Source organism: Lytechinus variegatus, chromosome 18 (genome assembly GCF_018143015.1).
Source record: "Lytechinus variegatus isolate NC3 chromosome 18, Lvar_3.0, whole genome shotgun sequence".
Classification (NCBI taxonomy): Eukaryota; Metazoa; Echinodermata; class Echinoidea; order Temnopleuroida; family Toxopneustidae; genus Lytechinus; species Lytechinus variegatus.
Window position 1 is genome coordinate 21,407,069 of NC_054757.1, and position 27,989 is coordinate 21,435,057.

Consider the following 27,989-nt stretch of genomic DNA (forward strand, 5'->3'; position numbering starts at 1 on the left):
TTTTTTTTTTACAATTGAGGCCAACACGTATCCTTTACAAACATGAGCATGTTTTCAAAAACATACCCTTACCCCTCTTCAGCTGTTAGAGTATTCTCAAGCTCTCTTAAGAACTGATGGCAAGCCCCGAAGCTCTGTAATTCGTTGCATTATAATTGGAATGTTTGATTTTGCCTCCATGTTACAGTTTACAAGTATCCTTTCAAAATTTGTGCACTTGTGAAGTTTACCCTTACCACCCTCTTGCTGCAAGAGTGTTCCCAAGAATTGCATACACTCTGCTACGGCACTCCAGAAGCTACAGAACATTGATATGACATTTCTAGGACATGTACTTTGGTGCCCCTTGTTGTACTCTATGAATGACTTGTATACATGTTGTTCAGTTGCAACAGCTTTTCTTGGCATGGTTTATTGACAGTTCTTTTGAATAAAAAAGGTTCACATCAGAAGTAGGCTACATGTACATTCTTGTTGTATTGATCAATGGAAAATTCAGATGATAGTTTTTATGTACCTCCTATTTTTTATTGAATCTAAATATTTTGAGTCTATTTATTTATTTGTACTAATGTATTAATTTATCAAGTTATTTTTTAATATTTTATTTCATTTCTTTATTAATTTATTTATTTATTCATTCATTCATTCAATCATTTATTCATTCATTCATTAATTCATATATTCATTCATTCATCCTTAAAAAATATGTTGTTATTTTGTAATTATTCTTTATCTTTTAAAGCCGATCTATCAATTAATTCTATTAGTTTTTCCATCTATTTATTTGTTCATTATACTTACATGTATGTATTAATGTATTTATTCATTTTTCCTTTATTTTATTTTTGGGGGTGCCCTTTGCCCCTTTTTTTATGTGCAGCTTTATCTTTCTCATGGCTGCAATCTATGATGTCAATTGCATTTTATGTAGCTCTTTAAATTACTTTCTGAAACTTGGAAGGCTGCACAAGTTAACAAAGCTTTTATGTCAGCTTTACAATGTGTGTATTATTAATGGTTAATTTGTGGTTAGCAGCTACCAAGACAGGTTCGTTTGAAACCTAGACCTATACATCATTAATATTACCAGCACTTAACAGTATTCACATTGAACAATTTACTCGCAACTGGGACATTTTTTTTTTATAAGGAAATTAGAATATTTTATCCTTCATTGACATTCATCTTCCTTTTTAAGACATATCTGTGTACCTGTACATACATATACCCTTTTTACACAGGATTTTCTTAACCCCGGACTATCACTAACCCCGTACTATCCTTAACCCCGTACTGTTTTTTTTTCCTTTTCACACATGCCAAATTGTTATTGCTAACCCCGGATAAGGAATGCTTGCTTTTTACACACGAAACTCGCTAACCCCGGACTAGTGGTTTTTTGTCGATCATTCGTAGTACAAGTGCTTCACTCGTACACTTTTTACACACGCTACAATTTCCTTAACCCCGTACTATAGGTGGGGCCAAATTGCCATTTAGCCCCACCTATAGTACGGGGTTAAGCTTAGCCCACTTTCGTTTTACACACGCGATCTTAACCCCGTACTATTGCTCTTAGCACCGCAATTGGTGGGATAACCCTGCTTTTTTGCAGGGCCAAATAATCCCGTACTATAGGTGGGGTTAGCCCACTTTGCAAAAACGCTGTGTAAAACGAAAGTGGGCTAAGCTTAACCCCGTACTATAGGTGGGGCTAAATTGCCATTTAGCCCCACCAATAGTACGGGGTTAAGGAAATTTTAGCCTGTCTAAAAAGGGTAAAACAGTGGTGCTAAAAAGTTAATGAACCCCACCAGAAAATGCATTCCTTTATGCTGCTCGGGTGTTGAATGTAGACACCAACACTACAATGTTCGGTGAGCCCACTGAAACAAACGTATTGAATGTAATATTTTATCACCTGATTTCACAATCAAATATCTATTAAAAAAAAAAGATGGCAGAACTTGAGCATGTTTGAAATATATGTTTATTTCCTGGAGGGGAACAGTAACTTTTTAGCACCACTGTATTTTATTTTTTAAAAATATTTTGTCCGTGGATGGTGTTAATTGAGCATGTCTTTCAATTGATATGATTCCCATATTCAGCTAATTTGAAGTCCAAGCTTTTCTGATTGAAATTCTCAGTTTTAATGAAAGAAATTTTATAGGGGTTCCAACTTGAACCCTTGGGTTGGTACAATAGCAGCACAAGGGTTGCCAATGAGTGCAAATGTGCTTATCTGTGCACCTTTGAGGGTGCAGTAGCACGCTATAGGGTGCAGTGATGAACCATGTAATAAAGGTGCTAATTCGAACCTTTTTTCAATGTCAAGTAATTTGCATGTTAAAAGGTGAAAAGATGCACCTTTAAGGGTGCAAATGAACATTTATTAGTGTAAATAGTAGTAAAAAGGTGTTTTTTTGCATTCTTTTTCACTTTATAGGGTGCAATATTACACCCTTTAGATTGGTACAAGTGTTCCGTTAAGGATGCGAACATTTCTTAGTGTGTTATAGTGTTGGATAAAAGCTTACATTACATTCATTTAATTGGATGCTTTCTCAATATATATTTGTTCAAATCAAGCATACACCCATAGAACAAATCAGTGAAATTGACTAGATCAGTAATCAGCTGGGTGGAACTAACATGTACAGTCACATTTCTGGCCTATATTCTAGTCAGAAATAACTCTGTTCTCGTAACATACGATAAGAAAATAGTCAGATATGACTAGAATAACATTTGCACCCAGCTAATCCAATTAACTTGTCATTTTGACTGATTTGTTTTGAGATTGTAGTCTCTGCATAAACCCTAATTTTTTTTCATCTAAAGTCACTCTTGTAAATTTTGGCCTTTTGGGTTTCACTGGGCTGTTTGTAGTATACTTTTGAATATACATGTTTTGGTGGAATCACTCATATTTTTTTTATATGACTGTATATTGTTATTTTGCTTTTTACATATCTGTTTCCATCTTACAGATTTTGCAACAAGAGATCGTGTCCTGAAGTTCTTGGCACCTCTGGACAAGTCGCCAAGTTCTCAACATCGTGGATTCAAATCAACTAGTATCATCAGTCCAAGACCGAAAATTGAAAAGCGGGACTTCACGAACATCAGCAGTGACCGTGTGGTGTGTACGTCTGGTGATGTCAATGGTGTTGAGGCAGGTGTAGTAGAGAGTGACTCTTCACCTGACTTGAGCGAGAGGCTACGTGCAGGAGCAACCAACAGAGACACAGAAGTGCTTCGGGGACTTCAGTCACCGGTACTTCCAAACAGGACAGGATTTGATCATGATTTGAGGGAGAATGGAGAAGATGAGATCAGAGATCATTTAGGAACGCCAAAGAGCAATGGCATAGACGTCGGTCAACCTACAGATAGCTTAGTAAACTCACATTCCTACAACTCTGATGCCAACGCATCTGAAGAATTTGTTGGTCAAATACTCACAACGACCGCTTTGATCCATCGTGAGGATTCACTCAAAGAAGGAGGTCTTTCAGCTGCAAGACAATTAGATTCCATTGAGGAAGGAAGGACAGATCTTGTCGATGGATGTGTTCAGTCAAGCACTGCCCTTGCTAACCAGGAACGTGTTCAGGAGATTGACCCTGTAGCGAGAAGTGTGGAGACTGATACCACAATGAATAATGGACATTCTACCGCTGAGCTGGTGCGTATCACCAGTAACCAGCTACCAACGGCATTCAGTCACAGTCAAGATGTACGGACTAGAATACAAAATGGGACCAACGTCTCCCACAACAATGACACCATGTCGTCCTCACTTGACAGTGCCTTTGTAACGTCATCTCCTGTTGTAAAGGTGAAAACCACTGCAACGACCGTTAGCCTGAACAGGAACACACCTTCTGAAGTGAAAATAAAGAGTGTTCAACAACCGATGGAATCCTCAAAGCCAAAACTTTCCACAAATGCAATAGGAATACAGACGAACCCTTCAGACTTAGAGCCGAGAATAGAAAACGGAGGTTTGAAAAGAGATAGTTCACCCCCAGCAGCAATAGCTGCACCTACAACGGGTCAGACAAAGATGGGTAATGGTGGAAGTATAGGTTCTACAGATTTACCAGGATTAACGCCAAGGGACAGGGACTCAAGCTCCAGCTCAAGTAGCGATGATCTTGAGTTTCCAGACATGAACAGTTTAGAGAGTGCGCTTCATGAAAACCCAAAGAACTTAGATGTGCCATCAGCTAAAAGACTTGCAAAGAGACTCTATGAACTTGATGGTTTTAAGAGAGAAGATGTATCTATTCATTTAAGTAAGAGGTAAGTATGTGGACATGCAGCTTACTTCATATTTATTTGGTAGGATTTTGCAAACTTCTTGCCTTTTGCTGGTCTCAGTCAAAGGAATAATAAAGCATAATTACAAATATTCGGGATAGGCTGATGTAGTGTTCAATTTTTTAAGTACCTGAATATAATTTACATGAAATTTGTCCTCTTAAAGAAAATAGGACATCAAAAATATAACAATTTATTATGAGGTGAGTTTTAATTGGCAAGATATTCAAAGAAATTCTAGGAAAATTGTTACATTGTAAAATATTCCTTTTTTGTCATCAAATGCTTTCAAATCGCTTGTTTCTAGGAATGAGTTCTGTAAGCTCGTTGCGCGGGAATACCTGAGCAACTTTGACTTCACAGGAGACAGGCTGGATGAGGCTCTGAGGGAGTTCCTTCGGTGCGTCACAGTGGTTGGGGAGACGCAGGAGCGAGAGAGGGTGCTGGCCCACTTTTCTCACCGTTTCTTTGACTGCAATCCCGGTGTGATGGAGTCTTCGGATGCTGCGCATACCCTGACGTGCGCCGTGATGCTGCTGAACACGGACCTTCATGGACAGGTACGTCCTGTTTCATTTTATATCTGAATCCTAAGAAGACTGGTGGGGCGTTGCAAGAAACTGACATTCAATTCCAATCAAGCTTAAGTCGTATAATAATAATGATGACAATAAGGTCATGTTTTACCCAGGGTAGCCACTTCAGTTCCGAAAACTGTTCTCCCAGTAGGCCCTGCTTAACATGATAATGTTAATATCACCCTGGCTTAAGCATGGCTACCTTGATCGGGCGCTCGAGCATTCAAGGAATTTCTTCCTACCAGGTACGCATTCACCTCACCTGGGTCGAGTGCAGCACATACATGTAATTAAAATCAAACTTCTCGGAATAATTCATTATGCTTGATTTGGGTTTTTTCTAGATTAGGTAGTGGAAGGCATAAATTCTGATCATGCACAGTCAATAAGCCTCAGTACAATAGTTTTTGACCAAATTCAAAACAAAAGTATACATCCTGCTGACGTCAGACTTTTGTAATGAAGGTTATATCATCTCAGAGATTTGTTTTAATGTCCCACATATGTATCTAGATGTGAAGTGTCATATTTCATATGTTGATGCTTTCATCATTCTATTATTTTTGCTATTTCCCACTTCACATCCATTAACATTCAACCTTGTGATTATAGATCTAGGGAGGGGCTATTAGATGAACACAAAGGCAAGGATTTATTTTTCATCCTGTGATTCCTGTCCCTCTATTTTGTCCATACAAATAGATGTACGGCTACAATTCATATCTAATAAAGCCTTGATTCAGTTTTTTAGAGGAGTATGGCAAAGGAAGACAATGCCTTGCATACATGTATTTTGGTCAGTATTGAAAGCTTCTTAGAAACGTAGCTCATATTTACATGTAGGAAAAGTCTAAATGATAATCGAGATAATTACTAGAACATCATTGTGAAATAATGTAAATGATGTACATGGTCAATTCCAGCCAAATGTTGCATTTTTCCATTTTTAAAAATTTCTTTTCTGAGCAATTTTGTTTATACTGTTTATAAGTATACAGTTTAAGGTTTACAAAAGCACACTTATATTTACTATACCCTCATTCATTCATAAAATACACAATGTGCACTCTGTTGCATTTTGGTACTAAGATTTCATAGAAAGTGTACAACTTTCACCCATCCCTGGCTCCTGGCAAGCAAAGGGTGCTGATGAAAAATTCCACTGTCCATTTGACCTCCAAGCAATAATTTACCATTAGCTGTATTGTTTTACATGCTGCAGTGAAACGGTGAGGTACAAAATTCATTTCAATGTGTGTATGTATGATGTCCCATAAGTCACAGTTTTGAGCATTAAGTTTCCCTCATATGCTGCCATAGACTCCTGGAGACAAGTATTGGACTTTTTTATCTACCACAGTACATGCTTGCATCAACAAATCAAGCTGCATCTGTATTGGACTTGAAATAGCTATACTGGGGGGACATACATTTAAGTCCCATAAGTCACATGTCCCATAAGTCACACATACAGTTCGTAAACCATGCCACCTTAAAGCTGTCCATGACAGCAAAGAGAGAGACAAGAATGCTTAAAAGCTGGAGAACAGTATGCTGACTGTCAGAAAAAACAGTCAGAATATCATAGGCAGTGCATGGAACCAAAAAAAAAGTTTGCATTGTGTGCCCAGCCCAGAAAGGAGAAAACTTAATATGATCGCTAAAATGCAAAGCTGAGTACAGGTAAATTGGGTTTGTTTCACCATAGCTTTTATTCATTTTTTTAGGTCCAGATCACTCTCTTGGTGTTCTTGTCCCCTTGGAGTATGCATCCACTGTTTTACATATGATGTGAACTTGGTATATATATACTTGTAGTTCCATGGAAACTATTAAAACCTATTGCAATGTCCCATCAGTCACAAATTTTGTAGTTGAGCGACCCTCTGGATCCTGTCAAAATAAGAGTACCAGTCCTCACATGCATTTAAGGCTACCATGAGCAGAGCTATTAAAGCCCCTGTAAATGCCAAAAAATTGTTCAGAAGCTTGCAATCAAGTTTTCTTAGAATCATTCCTGCCGTCTGCCAATAGAAAGGAACATGCCCATTTAAAGAGTACCGAAGTGTGACGTCACAATGTCATGAACATTGAATCGGCCGGTTCTAAACCGGGTACATGATCGTGTACATGTATACACATTTGTATTTGCAACAAGTGGAATGCCTCTGGCCGTCTCACCTGCATCACGCGGTTCAATATAGCAGCAGTGCTGACTTTGAATACTACTCTAACTCGCACAAGATGTTCAGTGATACATGGTTACTCTTATTTCCACTTTTTATGAACTAGACCAATAAACTTACAGAGATATGATGGTTATTCAACAAAAAACCCCAACATGGCCAAAGTTAATTGACCTTACATGACCTTTGACCTTGATCATGTGACCTGAAACTCGCACAGGATGTTCAGTGATACTTGATTACTCTTATGTACAAGTTTCATGAATCAGATCCATAAACTTTCAAAGTTTTGATGGTAATTCTACAGATACACCCAATTCGGCCAAAGTTCATTGACCTTTGACCTTGGTCATGTGACCTGAAACGTGCACAGGATGTTCAGTGATATTTGATTACTCATATGTCCAAGTTTAATGAACTAGACTAATAAACTTTCAAAGTTATGATGGTAATTCAACAGATACCCCCGATTCGGCCAAAGTTCATTGACCCTAAATGACCTTTGACCTTAATCATGAGACCTGAAACTTGCACAAAATATTCAGTGATGCTTGATTACTATTATGTCCAAGTTTCATGAATCAGATCCATAAACTTTCAAAGTTATGATGGGAATTCAACAGATATCCCCAATTCGGCCAAAGTTCATTGACCCTAAATGACCTTTGACCTTGGTCATGTGACATGAAACTCATGCAGGATGTTCAGTGATACTTGATTAACCTTATGTCCAAGGTTCATGAACTAGGTCCATATATTTTCTAAGTTATGATGACATTTCAAAAACTTAACCTCAGGTTAAGATTTCAATGTTGATTCCTCCAACATGGTCTAAGTTCATTGACCCTAAATGACCTTTGACCTTGGTCATGTGACATGAAACTTTAATAGGATGTTCAGTAATACTTGATTAACCTTATGGCCAAGTTTCATGAACTAGGTCCATATTTTTATGATGTCATTTCAAAAACTTAACCTCAGGTTAAGATTTGATGTTGACGCCGCCGCCGTCGGAAAAGCGGCGCCTATAGTCTCACTTTGCTTCGCAGGTGAGACAAAAATGGTGATGTGTGTTGTCCCTGGTAGTTACCATCATTCTGAGAGTCGTAAAAGGGCACTGGTTCATAAAGCTTTTCGTAACTTAAGAGCGACTTTAAGAACGACCGATGATCCATGTGGTAAATGTCATCATAAATTGGTAATTAATGTTTTAGCATATAAGAAAGGATCACCAGTCATTCTTAAAGTTGCTCCTAAATTGCAGCTTTATGAAACGGCCCCAGGTTGTTTTGTTTAGAACCAGGCCTCCATTACACCATGACAACTGACATCATCACTTCGGTACTCTATAAATGATGATGTCCTTACAGGGATTCTAAATTTCTATGAAAGAGATGACATCAACCCAAGCAGATGGCAAAAAAAGAAGTTGTGATAGGGTGCACCCCATGATATATTTCTTAACCAACTTTTTTGTATTGCCTGAAGTGTATACATGTAGTTAATGAATCTTGATGTTCCCTTTGCCAAATCGTGTCCCATGGGGTTCCAAATTGGCAATTTTGGGCAGCCATCTATGATCTTGGATTTTTCATGAAAATTATTTTCATATTTGTTGCAGATGATGGTAAAATCTTCCATATAAATGAATACACTTTTTACTATACAAGTATTCATGTACATGCAGTTTGGATATTAGAAATTGATTGCAACCGTTTTCTAGACAGTCCAGTTAATGATTTTTTTAAAAATAATTTATGCCAAAATTTTAATATTTTTGTCAAAAATTTGCCTGTGCACTGCTGATGATATCCATCTGTTTTTATCATAAGCATCAACAACTAATGAAAAATATCAGCATTTGACACGAAAGAGAATATACATGTATTAACAAGAATATTGATATACTTCATGGCAGCATTAATGTCTTAATTTTCCTACATGTAATACACTGCAATGGTCATTTTCTTATACTGTATGAGACAGATAGAGAAAAGCAACATTTAAATTTGTCCCATCTGTAACAAATATGTCCCATCTGTAACAAATATGTCCTATCATGTCCCATCAGTCACAATGGAAAGTGTGTACATTCTTATTCTAATTGTTCATTTTTCATCTGTTTGCTAAATATTTATGATTGTAATTGTTTATTGATTATTTTGTACTATCTGATTACAGTTCTTAAAGCTTGATGACAAGTTAGGTTGCTTTTTTTTGTTAATGTTCCCTTTATATACATGAAGTGCATGAAAAGATGTTTCTGCCCTTTGTTGAATTTATTTCGGACATAATGGCATGAATTATTAAAGGTGTCATCTTATTAGAGAATATTTATTCATGCTGAAATTAAGTTTGACTTAAAAAGTCATCGAGAGGAAATGTAAATTCCATGAAATGAGATAGGGTCCCATCAGTCACATTCACTTGTCCCATAAGTCACACACAATTGCACACAACTACTGAAACAAATGAAATGAATCAAGTCCAATTCAAGTACTGTTAGTGAGCACTATCACTGGTTAATCTTCAAACCCAAATCTAAAAACATTGTCATAAAACTGAGATAGATATGGCACTTTGAACAAAAGAGCTCAATTTATGTGGTCCATCGACGTCCCATAAGTCACAATGACATTTCTGAAGATATAGCACCCTATCCAACCAAGCTGAAAGCATACATTTTTGTATATAGTAAGTTTCAGTATTCTTCTTACAGTTTAATAAAGTAAATCCATGTTTGTGCAGCTACTATTTCAGATATGCACTTCAGTTATGTGGAAAAAAGTATCAAATGTCCCATAAGTCACAATGGAATTGACCACATGACAGAAATTCAAGCAAAGGGATTATTCTGTAAGCATGCTTAATGTACTAAGCAAGAAGTCTGGTTTCGTTCAACAATATTATCTCAATATCTGATAAAACATAAAAAAGTGTCCCCTTTAGACAATCATTTTTGAGGAGCATTTCAAACCCTCTTTCTACCTTTCCAAATTAAGTGTGAATGCACCCTATAGAAGCTGATCTGGGTCCCGTAACACAAAGGTTTGCTATTAATCGTACACTTGATTTTTACAATTGATTGTACATTGCAGTCAATGGAGTCAATCGTAGAAAAATGTTCTACAATCTTTGCTAAGCTTTATCTTACAGCCCCTTGAGGTACACAGGTGCAGTGCCCTTGAATTAGTGACAGACGAATATCATTTTGATAATAATTGTCCCAATTGTTTGATTGGGTTAGTCCCTTTATTTCTGTATTTGTTCCCAACTCTTCTATCAACCTCCCCCCCCAAAAAAAAAATAAAAAAATTAATGTCTCCCTCTACACCTGCTTTAACGATTTGTATCACATGTGAATTACAGAGTTCAGAGGAAGGCCAGTCTGCGGACAAACATTAATGTCAGTCAGATAATTGGCCACAAGTATGGTGTACTGTCATCTACAGGTAGCACATTAATTAAAACCTCTGCTCAGTTCTGGTAAATACCTCCTAAAATGTTGGTCACTTTTCAAACCAAATCAAATCATTTATTTCCACAACTATATATATATATATACATAAAGTATTAAAATATATATACAAAGTAGAATATAAAATAGGATTGGAGCTAGATTCAAACAACATAGATACTTGTATCATTGTGGGGGGAGCCAAACATGAAGATAAATAGTCTTAAAATTCTGACACCCTACATGACATTGACATATGATGATAAAAATGTACAATTTAGAACAAGATGACTTGTTTACTTTAAATTCTGATGTACATTCTCATAACACTCGTCAGAGTCGTAAACTTCACATACCAAAGGTGCGCACTGCCACTGTTCAACATTCTTTTCATTTCAATGCAATTCATCAATGGAATGCTCTTGACATGAATATCAAGGGCAGTGCCACACTTTCTCGCTTTAAGTCCCTTTGCCGTCTTATTGTCTGATTCTAGAGCTTAGCCTTGGTATTCACTGTATACCTACTTCAAACTATACTCCTTCTTTCTCCTTCGTCATATCTCTTTCCATTTTTCTCTTCACTCTTTCCTCTCTTTTCCCTCTCTCTTTCCCCATTTACTGTTGTCTCCCTCCCTCTCTCTCTCTCCCTATACTTTCTCTCATCTTGCAGCGCAGGTGTGTATGAGTGTGGTGTGTGTGTGGATTATTACTTGCAGGGAGCCCTATCAACAAGCTTTTGCTTCTTCTGGGTTCCCTAACCATTTTACTTTTGTACTATGTTTTATTGTAATCATATTTGTATCTTTGAATATCTACTTTGTATTTAATTCTCTTGCTGCATTTGTATCTTTTGAACATTGTAATTTTGTTGTTTTTAAAATGGTTAAATCAATAAATGAAATGAAAATGAAATATATGTGGCTCTCATTCAGAACTTTCCAAAATAGTAGTTAAGAAAATCAACACGAGTATATAGTAAAACTTATTCCATTATAGTTATTACATAATATGAATCTTCATGCCATAAAAACCCTTGTGATATTTGGTTGATATGAAATTAAAACGTTGTGTTGAAGATGCATGACATTTTCTTTCCTCAATTTCAAAGCACCACATTTCAAGTGCACTGGGCAGTGGCTGGTTGGTATAGTATTAAGTTTCCAAAAATGGACCCTCATGTAGGCCTGCATGTATTTGATTAATATTCTTTCACCTATTGTATTGTTTTAATAGGTCAACAAACCAGCTCCCATCCTGTCAAGTTTCAGCAAACAATAATAACTATCCAAATAAATATTGTTATCAAAATTAGGACAGGGTATTTATTGGACCTTTAGGAAAAATAAATATTGACTTTAATCTTGGGTTATACTCCTCTTATCCCAGTCCAGAGGTAGTGCATGCATTTAGCATATGTTTATATTTTTGAAAACCGTATGCTGATAAATGAATATCTACTGGTAATGATATTATATGTCTCTTTATGATACCCTCAATTTAATGAGGCTTTTACAAAAAAATTGCATTATTAACCTGACCGACCTTCATAACTCCTATTGACTTTATGTTTGATTCAAATTCGGTGTAACATAAAAAGGGCTAATCTAATTTTCATTTTTAGTACTCTTTTATATTTTTTCTTCAAATTATGTTGATGAAAATAGGTAAATGGTAACACATGTACCCAAGTATTTATGAAACGGGATCCAGTTCCTCGGTGTATGGTTCTAAACATCCTTTTCACAATCACTTTTGCTCGAATTCACAAAGGTGGTTTTAAAACCCACGGTTGAATCCATGGTTTATGCAGATTTTCTGTATGAATTACACTTATTTACCACGTATCGGGTGCGTGTAAAAAGAATTCCAATGCTGATGCGCGCTTGTGTCACAGTGCGCCAAATTGACACCTGTTACATGGTTAGATATGCGATTTTATTCATGAGTCCACTGTTTGAAGAGTGGACTCATTAATTAAAAAAAGTGGGCAAAATAGCGTGGATAACCACAGCAACAGGCGTCAATATGGCGCACTGTGACAAAAGCGCACATCAGCATTGGACATTTTGTAATATATGCAGTAAATAAGCTTAATTCGTACAGGGAATCTGCATAAAAGCATCCAGGGTTTAACCGATGGTTTTAAAAACCACCTTTGTGAATTCGGGCCTTTGAGACAGTTTCTTCCATTATTCAAATCCATTATTAGGTGAAACACGCTTGAATGCTACCCTATGTGTTTCATTGACCCATTTATGCTCACACTGCATGGATTGAATTTCTCTTTGCATGCCTGTACCACAAACATTTATATCCTTTACAGTGATTTATGGTTTATGAAACTGGATAGTTTATTCACTGATGAAATTGCCAGTCGTAAAATATATGAAATCATGTATAGGATCTATTTATCAGGCAGTAAAGATACATGGGGGTATATTGGTAATGATGTAAGGAAATTATGTTTTCCATTTCCATTGTTATTAGATTTTTTTAGAGGGCTACATGTAGTAATCAACTTTGATTGTGATCAATAAGAATCTAATTTACCTAGTTTTACTCTCTCTGTCATTTTTCTTTAATATAGTAACAAGAAGTGTTTTGTCTGTTTTGCGGGTTTGCAATTACAAAATTAATGGATGATTCTTGCATCCTCTTATATATTCCTACAAAAATTCTATGTGCTTTTCTTTGAATGTCAATTTTTTTTACAATATCGACAGTATATTTTCAGTTGTTTTGATATTGCTAACCGTATAATCAGCACCATATTGATACGCATACTGAATGAGGCGATGTTCAACAACAAAGTAACTCCCCTGAATCGTATAATTATCAAAATGAGCCCAAGTCAGCCCTTTGAAATGATTATTTTTTACCATACCTGTAAAGTGCATGCAATAAGAATGAAATTGTAGTAAAATGTACACGTAAATGTAGTATGTCTACATCTACGTTAGATAGTAACATTCCCCTCCTCCCCCCCCCCCAAAAAAAAAATGTAAAAGCCAAAGGCCCACACTGGCCCTGTAGAATAATTAATTCTTACCTTTCCCTAGAGATAACTATACATAGAGAATAAAACATTTTGCAGTAAAAATGCAGTATGTCTACATCTGAAGTAGATAGTGATAAAATTTAAGCCAAATTCCAAAATATAGATGTATATATTTGTGTTCCTTACTATGATCTTATTATGTATGTCAGGAAAAGTATTTATAAAAATCATTTGAAAGATCTGTATTGAGGACATTTTGCCTACATTTTATTACTATTTAATGCCCCAAGGCCACAATTTAGATCTTTAAAATGATTCTTATATATCTTGAGCAAAAATTGTGAAAAAGGATGATGTCTGTCTACATGTAGGATAAAAAAAATAACTTACATTGTTTCACAATTTTGCTCTTTATTTCGACAGTGTTAAAAAACATCTATATACCACAGTCTTATCACTCTTTCAGTTAAACCCCAAATTAAATCCCCAAATTATTTTAGGATCACTAACTTATAAGTTCCTTGTAACTTTTCAGTGATCCTTCCACTATTCTTAAATATAATCACTTTTGTCATAATGTATTTTATTGAAATATGTATACTTCTCGATTTGTATGTTTTTTTATATAAAGATTGTGGTAAATAAAGTTTCAATTTCAATTTTCAATTTTAATTTCAAATCAAATGGACCTGGGTGGATGTTATTGCAATATTTCAAATTGACAAAGAGGGATAGAATGTGTTTTCCTATTCCTAAAGCCAATGTTACCATGTTCACATTGTTTGTCCACTCACATTGTGTGTGTGTGTGTTTAGGACCCTATGTTTGTGTGGTAATGGGGAGCTAAATATAGTTGAATTTGCCTGTCTATAATCTAATGAAATCCCCTTTCCTCCAAGGGAGAAATACCTCCCCGGCAAGCGAACTTTGCCGAGCGAGCGTGCTGTCACCGAAGCGTGTGACCAACTGGCTGATTGAGGTTGAATGGTGGTCTACTTCAAGAGTGGCTAATTACCACAGCTGATCATTAATAATTTATGTATAGGAAATCAGCTGAGATGATTGTTAAAGGGGCATGGGAAATCGATGGTGGGTACCATATAGCAGGTTCATTTTTTTTCTTATGGCTTTTTTCTTGCTCACATCAAGATGATTCTTGAAGTTAGGAGCTATTTGTTTCATTTGAAGGGCTACTTGGAGGGAGAGGCAACTGGTAAATTTGCAGTACCTGCAAATATCATTGTTCTGCTATGTGTAGAGTATTTATTTTCTAAATGTTCTTGAGCATTGCTTATGGCAGATCTTTGGGTGAAAGATGGTCACCCTAATGCATTTCATTTGGGCAATTATAAGAGACGATTTGGTCGTGATGAGGACGAAATTGCTAGTCCTCTCCTCGGCTGATAGCTAGGTTTTAAAGGGATGAATCAACTTTATCGAAAGAAGAAAAAATTTGCAGCTGATGATAGGTGTACCATATCACTTTCTTGTGTTCATGGATAATTAGTAGTACTTTTCTTGATCCTTTTGTACCCTTTTTACACAGGATTTTCTTAGCCCCGGACTATCGCTAACCCCGTACTATCTTTAACCCCCGTACTATTTTTTTTTCCTTTTCACACATGCCAAATTGTTATTGCTAACCCCGGATAAGGAATGCTTGCTTTTCACACACAAAACTCGCTAACCCGGACTAGTGTTTTTTGTCGATCATTCGTAGTACAAGTACTTCACTCGTACACTTTTTACACACGCTAAAATTTCCTTAAACCCATACTATAGGTGGGGCTAAATTGCCATTTAGCCCCACCTATAGTACGGGGTTAAGCTTAGCCCACTTTCGTTTTACACTAGCGATCTTAACCCCGTACTATCGCTCTTAGCACCGCAATTGCTGGGATAACCCTGCTTTTTTGCAGGGCCAAATAATCCCGTACTGTAGGTGGGGTTAGCCCACTTTGGAAAAATGCTGTGTTAAAAGAAAGTGGGCTAAGCTTAACCCCGTACTATAGGTGGGGCTAAATGGCAATTTAACCCCACCTATAGTACGGGGTTAAGGAAATTTTGAGCCTGTGTAAAAAGGGTATTGGATGAAATGGAAGGCAGTCAAAAGACAACAAAATGACTGAGGTTTGCCAGTCATTGAGTTTACCCAGCTGGAAGACCTCTTGGGTGGCAAAGTGAAATAGCACCAGACACATGGGCCCGTATTCTTAAGTCAGATTTAACTCTGCTAAAATTATGGAAAGTCAAAAATGTCAACATTTTCCTTATGTTAATTGTATGCCTCTTTATTGTTTACTGTGCTCTTTCCTAATTTGTGAAGGTTAGAGAAAGCTATTTTACTTATCATTCAGAAACAGTTGATTTGCGAGTAAAATGTGCTCATACATTGAAATGACTCTGTTAGAGAATTATACCCCTATTGGCTATCTACATTTTTAAACCAGAGTTTAAATCAAATCCGACCTTAGAATAGAGTACCAAGGTGTGACTTCATCAATTTTCCCTTTTTGCATGTCAGCGTTTTTGATACCATCTACTGGTAGAGCATGATGAAATGCCTCCACAACCCAAATTTGATGGAATCGGTCCATGGGGGCCTGAGATACATGACCTCATGAATATATGATTAGCCCCATTGAAATCAATGTATTTAGGTCTGGTTCTAAATGTTAGAAACCAGGCCAATAACACGTTGACTTCAACGGGGCTAATTATGTATTCATGAGGTCATATATCAGGCCCCCATGAATCGATTCCCACCAAATTCGGATCATGGGGGTTTTCATCATGCCCTGACAAAGTATGGTATAAAAAACGTTGGAATGCAAATAAAAGTTTTTTGGGACGTCATCACTTCGGTACTCTAAACGTGCCAGGGAAACCATCATGCCTGCTAGAAGAATCCATAAGGATATGGTGGTACCCTAAAAAAAAAAAAAATAATGAATAACGGACTGCTTCACTTTTAAGTCTCTGAACATTCCTGTTTGACCTAAAGGACCACAATAGTTATGATTGAATTGGGAGCTAGGTCATGGATTTTGATTTCATGGCCAGAAAAAGTTATTAGCTGCCTTTTAATAATTCATCAGAATTTATAATATATATAATACTATTTTTTATGATGGACAGAAAGATTAATAGACAGACTTTAATGTTGAAAATAATGCAAAGTTTAGATCCTTAACGCGACTGTCACATTATATAGTCACGTTCATCCAACCAAATATATTTACAAGCTCCTGCAAGGATTTTTTCTGAAAGTACTGATAGATTGTGTCATGTGAGCGAATGCAGTTGTCTCTGGTTTTTGCATAAACCCTGAGGTGGGCAGTAGTCCCGGATGAACTTGTGATCTCGTATATCGCAAGAGATCCACAAATCAAAAGAGCTATTATTGAGATCGATGAAGAGTATTGCATTTCCTGAATTTGAATGCCTAATGAAGTAATCTAAAACCAAGCCTACACCCCCACAAAACTATATGTTATTGATTACTAGTATTGATAAACAATGTATGTAATAGCCTCTTAAAAGTCGTATGTCAAGCTTGAATACATCGTCATCTAGTGTGAAATATCAAGTAATCCCTGCAGATAGCCAGCTAGAAAACATTTCAGTTTCTTTGCTCAATAAAACCACATTTTTTGTTTTTCTTTGAATTGCTGAATATTAAAAATAGACACAAGTTCTTTCAAATGATAAGTATTTCTTAAATTGAAAGAAAAATGTGAAACTAACCATATGTAATTTTGATTTACATTTATAATTTGTGTGAGCGTTCACTTTTGACACATGATACAACTATGGTAAAGCAATAGACACTTATCTTTCATGAATTTCTGTTATGTTATCCAAATTGTGAAACTAACCATCTGCATTTGTGAGCTATATTAAACAAGTTAAGTAAAGGTTCAATGATATGAATAATATGTTTCCTGAATACATGTATGTTTCACGATTCTCCCAAAATATGACAGTGCATTAAAAGCTGGAAATGATTAAAATTCAATACTATGAATTATATTTTTTCTGATACATAGGTTTTTAAAATTCTCCAAAAATATGAAATTGCATTAAAAAACCTGACAAAATGCATGGCAGTGCTTCAAATGACTTGAAATCACCTTGACAATGGCATGCAGTTTAAAAGACCTCCAAACACCTTGGTGTACATTTCTCCCATCCATGGTTTATTTGTGGATGTCGATAAATGTCGCAGTGTGAATTGCATTGCATTAGCCATCACATTTCAAGGTTACCCTTTTCTCACTTGTATTCCTGCCCTATTTTATTCGATTCAAATGCAGATTGTAAGCTGCTTTGTACTTCAAGAAATGAATCAAACTATTTTTTCTAAATATCTCCTATTGAGGAGAAAGATTTAATAACTATAAAAGGGAATCCTACGTTCTTGTCTCTGCAATTCACAAGAATTATTAGAATAATAATAAATAATAATAATAAACATAAATTTGTATAACACAGTTTTATATGAATATATTGAGCTGCGCTTGTTCAGAGCTCTTTTTACTTGTGTGAAATATGAGATAATTAAGTAAAAGTCTCCATGATCACTAATTAGGTGGAATACCACCTGACTCTCATCGCGGACATTTTAGTCAGAAATAAGTGTTTTCGAATTTAATTTTGTTGTCTCGCCTGTATAGCACAGCGAGAATATTATCAGGCACCATTTTTCTGATGGCAGCAGCAATTGCGGTGATGGCAGAGTGCTTCTGATGAAATTTTTGAATGATTCTTTTTTTCTTTTTGGTCTGAACCTTTGAATAAAGCGTTCAATTGTGATTTTTGTGAAACAATCATTTAAATTTTAGAAAAGTAGATGACCTTCTGATAAAGTCTTTGATTGAAACAAAGGATAAATCAATAGTACGAAACTACATGTATTCAAATTGATTATATTTTCATGGATAAGAGCCAAATCTGGAGGGACGTTTGGTAATAACTAAACTCAAAATAGACCACTCATCCACTGCTGCCAAAAAAGGAAATAAATGTAACCATGACTCACTGAATTGTTGGTATGATACTGATCTCATCTATGGAGTTTGTATTTTACTCGGAATCTTATTATGAATCTTACTTTTTATGATAAATTGTAAGTTCTCTTTTGTTGTGGCGATGCCTACATGTATTTATGAACGTATATCTCTACCACTAAATAATGGTTTATCTTTTGTTCCTACTATCTGACCACTCTCTCCATCTCTCTTTATACATGTACATCACCTCTCTCTTTCATATGTCTCTTTCTTCATACTTCATTCTATTTTGATAGTCATGTATATTTCAATATTATGTTTTTTTGTAGTGTAAACTATGTAGCAGTTTTTCATCATTTTGCTATTATAATTTCCCTTTTGAAGGATATTGCAAATTTTTAAGTGCATTGCAAATAATTTTCTGATAAGTAAATGCGTGCGTTCGGTAATACAAGGCCTGTTGGTAATACAATCACTCACTATACAGTCTTTGACACTGTTCTCACTACAGTCTTAAACTAGTTTAGTGGAAATTAGTTTAACGTGTAATGAGAACGGTTGAAGCGATCTTCCAAACCGGTTCAGAAAACCACCTAGTGATGTAGTTTTGGAGATCGCTTTGCCCCGTTAAACTGGTTTTAGCGTGAGGACACAACCGTTCTTTTGGAAGCGATATTCGTACATTTCGAGCGTGCTACTCCACACACTGTGTGTGTGTGGAATGCCTAAGCTGCAGTTTCAAATCCCATAGCAACAAGACCGCCTTACTTGAAGTAGTTTTGAAAACCACTTTTGGGTGATCAAATGGGAATGCTAGCAAAGCGATCTTCCAAATTGGTTTCCAGTAAATCAGTTTTAGAAAGTATAATGTGAACGGTGCCCAAGAGGTAGGCCTACATGTTGAACTCTTGAATGGTATCTCCATTTTGGGTGTAAAGCAAGGGCCACGAGAAAAATGTGCCCTTCAGTTGAAGTCAATTTCATGATTGCTATTCCTTGTGAGAATAGTTCAGACAGGATATGATCTCTTGATAGAGAGCTATTAATGCTTGAAGTCATTCTTTTTAAAGGGATGCGTTTATACTGATATTGAAGATTTTGCAGCCAAAATGTTCAGGCTTTTTTAAACGTATTTAATTCAAAATACCCGAATGCCCTTTTTCTATTGTTTATTGAATGGTAATGATATGGAGTGCTGACCAATTGGATCAAAAGTTGCGTTGTGAAATGCATTTTGATGAAAACATAGTTTTATCAGTCAGTCTTAATGCATTATCACATAATAATAATAATAATATAGAGTATTTCTAAAGGTTAATCCACTGGGCCACAACGCTCCAGATAATAACAATATTATAAAAATTTAACTTTTCATACACATTTTCCAAACACCGAACAACTTTTCCACACCTTCCCAGGGACTCTTGGCGGTGGTTAGATTTGAACATACGAGTAAGCTTTTTATCAAGATCAAACACACTTTCAAATTGTTTCCTATCTAGGTAATTGGTTATATACCTGCTTGGCATTTACCAGCTAGTCTGCCAAGTTCCTATAGGAGTAAACCAGAAACGATTTCAAATTAATATCATCTTTTAAGATCAATCACATTTTAAAACTTATTACATCTTTTTAAGATCAATCACATTCAAAATTAGTTTCATCTTATACGTAATATGTATTTGATAGTTTTGTCATATCACCCCTATGTGTCTCCATTTCTTGTTAGCACAGAAATTCATTCCTTCAAAGGCAGAAGTGTTTACCAAGTACTCTGCTAAGGCATGTGCTGCATCTGATATTTTGCTGGTATATGAGCAAGGTTGTTAGTAATTATCTTTTCTTTCTCTTTCACAGAATATTGGAAAGAAGATGTCCCTGAATGCCTTTGTCACGAACCTGGATGGAATGAACGACGGTTTGAGCTTTCCTCGAAGCGTCCTCAAAGCTCTGTACAATGCCATCAAGGCGCAGCCCTTGGAATGGATCGTGGACGAGGATGATGATGGGAGTGACGGCTCAAGTACGGGTAAAGGGTCTAAGAAACCTTCTCGGAACGGAACTCTGAGTGGAAACCCATTAGTTCAGGTAAACATTTGTCTTCGTGCTGCCAACAGGGGGCAGTTCACATATGCATATTGCATGGAGTATATGGGTATGTTTTAAGGGGAACTCCACCTTGACACAAATTTTATTTTTAAAATGTATAACAAATATCAAACCCAATGGCATAAAAAGCCCCAAAACTGAGGGGGGGGGGGAGCACAGCATGGTTTGTGTATGAAAGTTTCTATAAAACCTTGCAAGCAGGCATAAAAGGTCTATTTCAAAATTGAAAATCTGATTTTATGATAGATTTTTTTCTCCTATCGATTTTTTTTCTTGATCATGGATTTCTTTTTCTTTTTGGGGTGGGGTTCACTTTTTCCAGCAAGAATCAATCACCAATTTTGTATATCATCATTGACAAGCAATGAGGCAAACATGCTTAATACCTATGTAGCAGTATTCCGACTTAAAAGACACAGGTTCTTACCCCCAAAACCCCCATTCCAGTGGCTGTAATTTGTCAGAGTACAGAATTTTTTCTGTTATATGTTTTTGAGGTTATCTTGCAATATTGATTGCTTCAGACTATAATATCGATACTGGCCACACAGAAACATTGTTTAGTGATAACATTGCACTAAAAGAGGCCTTATTACATCTGATAATGTCACAGCGATGCCGAATGTCACAACAAAAAACACATTATTAAAACATCTTGGATCAATGTTTGACATCACAATCCCATAGATGTAACCTGTGGGGTGTTTCACAAAGATTTAAGCTTTCATGACTTAAGTCGCACTTAAATGCTGACGCGTACATGATATGCAATGCGCGATCTTATTGATAGATACGCAGTAGTGAGCGTCCCCATGACACGATCTGACCAATGCAGTCAATCCTTTCATATCGTACGCAACTCAGTATTTAAGTGCGACTCTAAGTCATACTTAAATCTTTGTGAAACACCCCCTGGCCTACTTTTAGTGCTCTGTATAGCGCTAACAACGTTTCTGTGCAGCCGGAACAGATCCCATACCACCAACCCTTTTTGCAAACAAAATATAAAGATGCAATGTTGGCAGGTCTTTGGAATCAATACTTATTTCCAATCTTGTGCAAATGCAATCACATCAACTTGGAAACTTGCTGGTATGGTATGTTTATGTGATGAAATTGGCAGCTCACTTATGTTTGAAACTTCTGTCTGTTTGTCATTGTCAAATGGCAGTATGTAATGAATGTGAAATGCAGTAATGTACAGCAGTAAAACGAATGATGATAAATGATGCTTTACTTTTGTAGGATCTCTATTTTGATTGCCTGAAGCTGTGGAGTGTTTCATGAGGCAGAAAGTCAGTCATTTTCACCGACTAATTTGCTCCGATCCAATCAGATGCAAGGATTTCAGTAGCTTATAACAATAGTCAACGCCAATGACTATTTATACACCCTGTTCATCCCATTAATTGCTTTTAGATGGGAAGTGGTTGAAAAATAATTGATAATTGTCGTGCAATGTACGTGATTGCTCTATAATTTGATACCTTCATCATTCGAATAGCTTCTTGTGCTAATGTAATCACTGCCTATTGTGTGAACTATACTGGTATGTACCACTGGTAATCAAGTTGAATAAATGTGAATTTAAATGTAATAGTCAAGAGGAATGGATGTTTGAATATCAAAACATTGAATCATGACTCTATGTTTTTGATTTTTTACTACCATTTGAATAGCTTACAAACGCTGATACTTATCAGTGCACATTTCATGCATATTTGGTGAAAACTTGCTGGTATTTTGATCAAAATTTCAATTTATGAAATGTAGCCCTTCAATCCTCACATAGCGAAATTATTAAATTATACATATGGAAATCATCTCTATAGGGTGTTCTAGTGATGCATTAAAACAGGTATTTTGGTCTGTATCAATTGCCTGTGCAGTTTCAGAGCGTATCCCTAAAAAGGACCGGAATGCGACATATATTAAATTTGCTATTGAATATGGGAGCATATTCGACAGTTCAGGGCGCGTGCGCAAATGCGTGAAATATATAACGCATACAACAATGAAAGCAATGCGATGCGCAGCATAAGAGCACAACAACACTCTAAATTACGTCATGGCGAACTACATGCAAGTCGCGTGTCAATGACTAAATTTGATCTTATGAAGTGATGATGCCATTATATGATAAGTGGATATGAATTGTTTAATCAAATTTCTCTCTTATTTTTATTCCACTCATAACGGCTAATATTCCACTCATCTTCGATTCGTGGAATATTAGCTCAAACTCTTGGAATGTTTCTGGTATTCCATTCAAAGCCATCCAGTATAACATAATTACATGTATTTGCTGCTATTTGATGTTGATATGATTGACATTTACATAGTGTTCCTTACAAATATAGTCAACGACGAAGAAATACTAGGGCAGAGATAGCATACTATACTAAGTACCAATTATAATATTAAGAGAATAGTATCTTTTTGGAAATAAATTGAGATTAATCTTTTCAATTTTATTTTTATCAGTGGCATACAGATGGGGGGGGAGGGGGGGGGGGCTCTTCCCCCCAAACAAAACATGACCAAGAAAAAAAAGAAAAAAAGAAAAACTAGGGAGAAGCGTACATGTAGGCATTCTACACACTGTGTGGAGTAGCGAGCTCAAAATTTGCAAAGATCGCTTCCAGAAGAACGGTTGTGTCCTCACGCTAAAACCAGTTTTATGAGGCAAATCAATCTTGAAAGCTACATGTATATCGTGAGATGGTTTAAATGTAAGAACCGGTTGGGAAGATTTCTTCGATCGTTCTCATTACATGTTTATCTAGTTTCCACTAAACTAGTTTTGAGAAGGTAGTGAGAACTGTCCAATTCTCAATAGTGTGTCGGGTTATATATGATATCAGCTTTAACAGCATGGAGAAAGAAGGATGTCCTATCCCCCACACACTGTTGAATAGATTCTATTACTGAATCCTACCAAGGATCCTACATTCACAATCGTAGTCAGAGTAAATTGGGATTGATGAGAGACTCAATCAAGATTCCTGGCTTGGCTCGCCTGATTGATCTAAACATTAAAGAGACTGACATGTCTCTATAAACAAAGTCCTCTAAATATTTGTGGAGCTTAATTGAATGAAGTGTACCCCCCATGATCTAGGCCCATATGATCTCTCATGGCCTAGACAGAGAAAGTTTATGCTTCATAATAATAATAATAATAATACTCAATATTTATAACGCGCTTTTCCCAAATGGCCCAAAGCGCTCACAATTTCAATTAACATAGAAAAGATACAAACAAAAATCAGAATGACATATTAAATGAAGGCAATCGCTTAGAACAAGAGAGTTTTAAGTGACTTCTTAAAAGACTTGATTGTTGGGGATTGTCTTATTGCAAGAGGGAGCTTGTTCCATTCCATTGAGGATGCAACGGTGAATGTTCTATCTCCAGTCTGTTTTCTTTTTGTTGGATATGTTAATTTAAGTGGGTCTTCAGAGGATCTAGTTCTTCTACCTGGGACATAAATTTCTAAACAATCAGACAAGTATTTTGGGGCTTGGTCATATTTAACGTTTTGAAAACGTTCATTCTGAAACAAGGACTTGTCGGACGTTTTATCTAACAAGTCCCATTTTATCCGACAGTTACAGTTTTCATAGGCGGATCCAGGGGGGGGCCCGAGGGGCCCGGGCCCCCCCTATTGGCGGAGCAAAAAAAAAGAAAAAAAGGAAAAAGAAAGGAAAAAGAAAAGGAAGGGAAAAGAGAGGAGAAAAGAAGAAAGGCAAACATAAGAGGAGGAACATGATTGAATAAAATAACATGAGGGGAAGTCTTTGAAAATAATTTTTTGAAAATTCTATTTGTTAGGATATAAAATTTTCGCTCGCGCTTTGCGCTCTTATTGTCTTTCAGGGGATTTGCATATCTTGCTCAATATGGAGCTTGAAATATCAAACTTTGAAGTCAATATACAAAACATATTTCAGCTGGGAAATTGAACTTTAATTATTTTGTTTGATTTACAAATTGATTTTTAAAAAGTGCTCTGTAAAAATGTCTGTGTTATGGTCTGAATATTATCATTTTCTGCTTGCGCTGCGCGCTCGCAAAATTTGATTTGTCAGGTACCTATTATTTTCCTGTATTCCATAAAGTTCTCAAAAAGTTCCCTATTCAGGTCAGATTGTCAAAACGTATCAGCTAGCGCTGCACGCTAGCATTTTGATTAGTGAGTTATGTATCCCAATATTATTTCTAAATCAAACTACTTTGATGACAGTTTATCAAAAATTTCGGCTCGCGATATCCGCTCGCATTGATAGATATCATGCATTTTATGCATAATTACAAAAGTGCTTTAAATGTCCAGTTTTCTGGCCATAATATTAACAGATTTCGCGCTCTCATACTTAGGAAGAGAAATAGGATGATAGTCATCACTTTCTTATGATGACATAATGTTCCGGTCCTATGTAAAAACTCAAAGTAATAATAATAAAATACATCAGCTCTTTTTTAACTGTCATCCATCACGATTCACAATTTTCCCACAATTTGTTTGCAATACAGAGCTTAAATTGACCCTTTGTTAGATGGGAATATCATATATTTTTAGCTCGCGCTTTGCGCTCGCTTTATTGATTTTCATGATAAGAAAGGTACTTAGAATGCAAAATTCTAGGTCGAAATCTAAAACACGCGTTAATTCAGATATGCAGATTGTTCTCTATTTAAATCATTATCCAGTTTCAGATCACAATATCAAAAAGTGTCTGCTCGCGGATAAATAACTTATCCTTTTCATGATTTACAAAACATGAATAGAGTGTCCAGAATTTTTCCGCTCGCGCTTCGTGCTCGCATCAATAAAGTTTAGTTTAAATACTTAGAGTCCTTCCAAGATTACAAAAAGTGCTTAGCATTTCCATTATTCAGGTAAAAAAGGTCAAAATTTTTCAGCTCGCGCTCGCAATATTTGAATGTTGAAATATGTAACGTCTTCATGGCTAAATGCAAGCAGTCCATAACAGGTACAATTTCGAGCAGTTCAAAACGTATACAAAAATTTTCTGCTCGCGCTCTGCGCTCGCATTATTAATGTAAGGAAGATCCCCACTTACTCATCCTTTTCATGATTTACAAAACTAATTGAATAGAGTATCTTGTTCAGTAGGTCTAAATCTCAAAATTTCTTGCTCACGCTTCGTGCTCGCATGTTTATTTATATACCTATTCTGTTAAACAAAAGTGCTAAGAATTTCCATTCCCTAGGTAAAAAATGTCAAAAAATTTCGGCTCGCGCTTCGCGCTCGCATTATTTGATTTTTAAAAATGTGTAACGTCTTCATGGCTAATTCCAAGCAAGTATTTAACAGTACCCTTTCCATCACTTCATTTCTGCTCACTCTTTACGTTCGTAGTAATTATTAACTTGCATACACATCTTTTTTTTTCAGGAAGACAAAAATTTCCCAGAATGTTCAAAATTTTTAGGAAAAAGTATATAAGATTTCCAAAAATAAATAATGGTTATGGTATTATACATTTAGGTTTCATAAGAATAAAGCTAAGAAGTGACCATTAGGACTACCCTTCAAAGAAACAAAAATCCCGGCAAAAATCATATTCGAGCGGCCGATCGGGGAAAATATGGCTGAAAAAATTCCGGGCCCCCCCTATTGGCAAAGGCTGGATCCGCCCCTGGTTTTGAAAACGTTCATGGGAAATTCAGATCTAAATGAAAATTTGAAGAGAGTATTGTTTATGATCAATCAAAAAAATCTCATATTTGATCACCCCTGGGGAGCGTTTTATGGAAGAATTGTTGGACGTTTTATCTGACAAGTCCCAATTTATCCGATAGTTTCCATAGTAACAGTGTTTCTCAGCGAATCACAATATAGAAAAGTTGTCAGGTCTGAGAACTTACCGGACAAAAATGTTGATGAAATGCTCCCCTTGCCTGGGATGTGCAGTATAAGCTGTACATAATGTATGCTTCCATTTTTATAGCAGAATGAACATTTTGATATATACATAGGGCCCATAGACCATGGTCTAACTCTGTGCTAACATTATGGGAAGCCAACCATGTCAAAATTAGTTCACATGGTATGTTTCTTATGTTTACTTTGGTCTTTCCTAATTCTTTAATGGTGAAGACAACTATCTTATGTTCATTGTCAATTTTCAAATTTAAACAGCAACATGAATCATGAATGAAAGCTCTATTCTAAAACACAACACAAACACGATCAGCGGTGCACCGTTCAGTGTCGAATAATATAGAGCCGTTTAAATGTTGATTGTAATTTCCCGCTTTCGTTAGTGCAGCTTTAGTGCTCAGTTTGACCCATCACAAGAAAGGTTAGTTCTGGCACCTGTTTGTGTAGGCTTCCACTGCAAGTGCAAATTTAAAGACATTTAAAAAAGCAATTGTGTTCAATGTTGCATTCACGATGCTCAAGGTCGTGAATTTGAGCTGATCGCATCTACAAAAGCATATTTTTCGGCGTTAAAATTTTCCTCGGAATCGTGATTTGAAAGACGTTTACTTTTACAACCAGGAATAGTGGACATTGAACACATCCTTTGTTACTCATTATATCTGCGTTTTGTAATCACGTTTTCAATCATGATCCATGTTGCTGTTTAAATTTGGAATCCGACATTGAACACACACCAAACACAGTTAAAAAACGATTTGATAGTCAATTGAGCTGATACTTTGAATCTCCACTGTTAAAGATTTATGATACAATTGGCTATCCATAGTTCAACCACAACTTCAGACCGGAGTTTTAAATTGAATTTAACTTTATAATATGGGCCTTAGAGTCTATTTAGATGTAATGAAAATTAAAAAAAATACCAGATTATCTCCTGACCTGTGGCATAGAATGTGTTTATTCTTCAATTTTAGGGCCGCAGAATGAACTTTTCAAAGCATACATGTTAAATTCGGATCTATTGAAAATGAAAGTCTCTTATTTTATGTTGGGGAGTCTGGTGCGTTATCATAGCTCTTAAAACGTTCTGAAACACAATTTGTGCTAGAGGTATTATGAATCCTTTTACTGTCTAGTGCTATAATGTGATCAAGCATGCTTCATTGAATTATAATCCTTTGCATCTTGAGGAAGGTATCCATTCTAAGATGAACAGATATGAAAATAATATTTGTGTAGGCAATGCAGTCACGCAAGCTGCCATTGATTCAGTAATAATGCGATGCTCGCTATACCCATTAAAGATCTAGATTCCAATCTTGTTTTCCAGTCAAATACCATGGAGCAAATACAAAGACCAAGTCCTAATATATTTTAGGGGTGCAGCAGTTGTCATGGC

At 36.1% G+C, this 27,989-nt stretch overlaps 1 protein-coding gene across 4 annotated transcripts in view; it reads left to right on the plus strand.

The window, feature by feature from the left end:
* Positions 1–27,989, plus strand: part of LOC121432026 (PH and SEC7 domain-containing protein 1-like) — a 99,003-nt gene that overhangs the window by 40,417 nt on the left and 30,597 nt on the right. For all 4 annotated transcript variants that reach the window (XM_041629838.1, XM_041629837.1, XM_041629839.1 and 1 more), the window contains 3 exons: positions 2,997–4,314; positions 4,640–4,892; positions 20,423–20,653. In XM_041629838.1, coding sequence (XP_041485772.1) covers positions 2,997–4,314; positions 4,640–4,892; positions 20,423–20,653 — 1,802 coding nt within the window. The remainder of the gene's footprint in view (positions 1–2,996; positions 4,315–4,639; positions 4,893–20,422; positions 20,654–27,989) is intronic.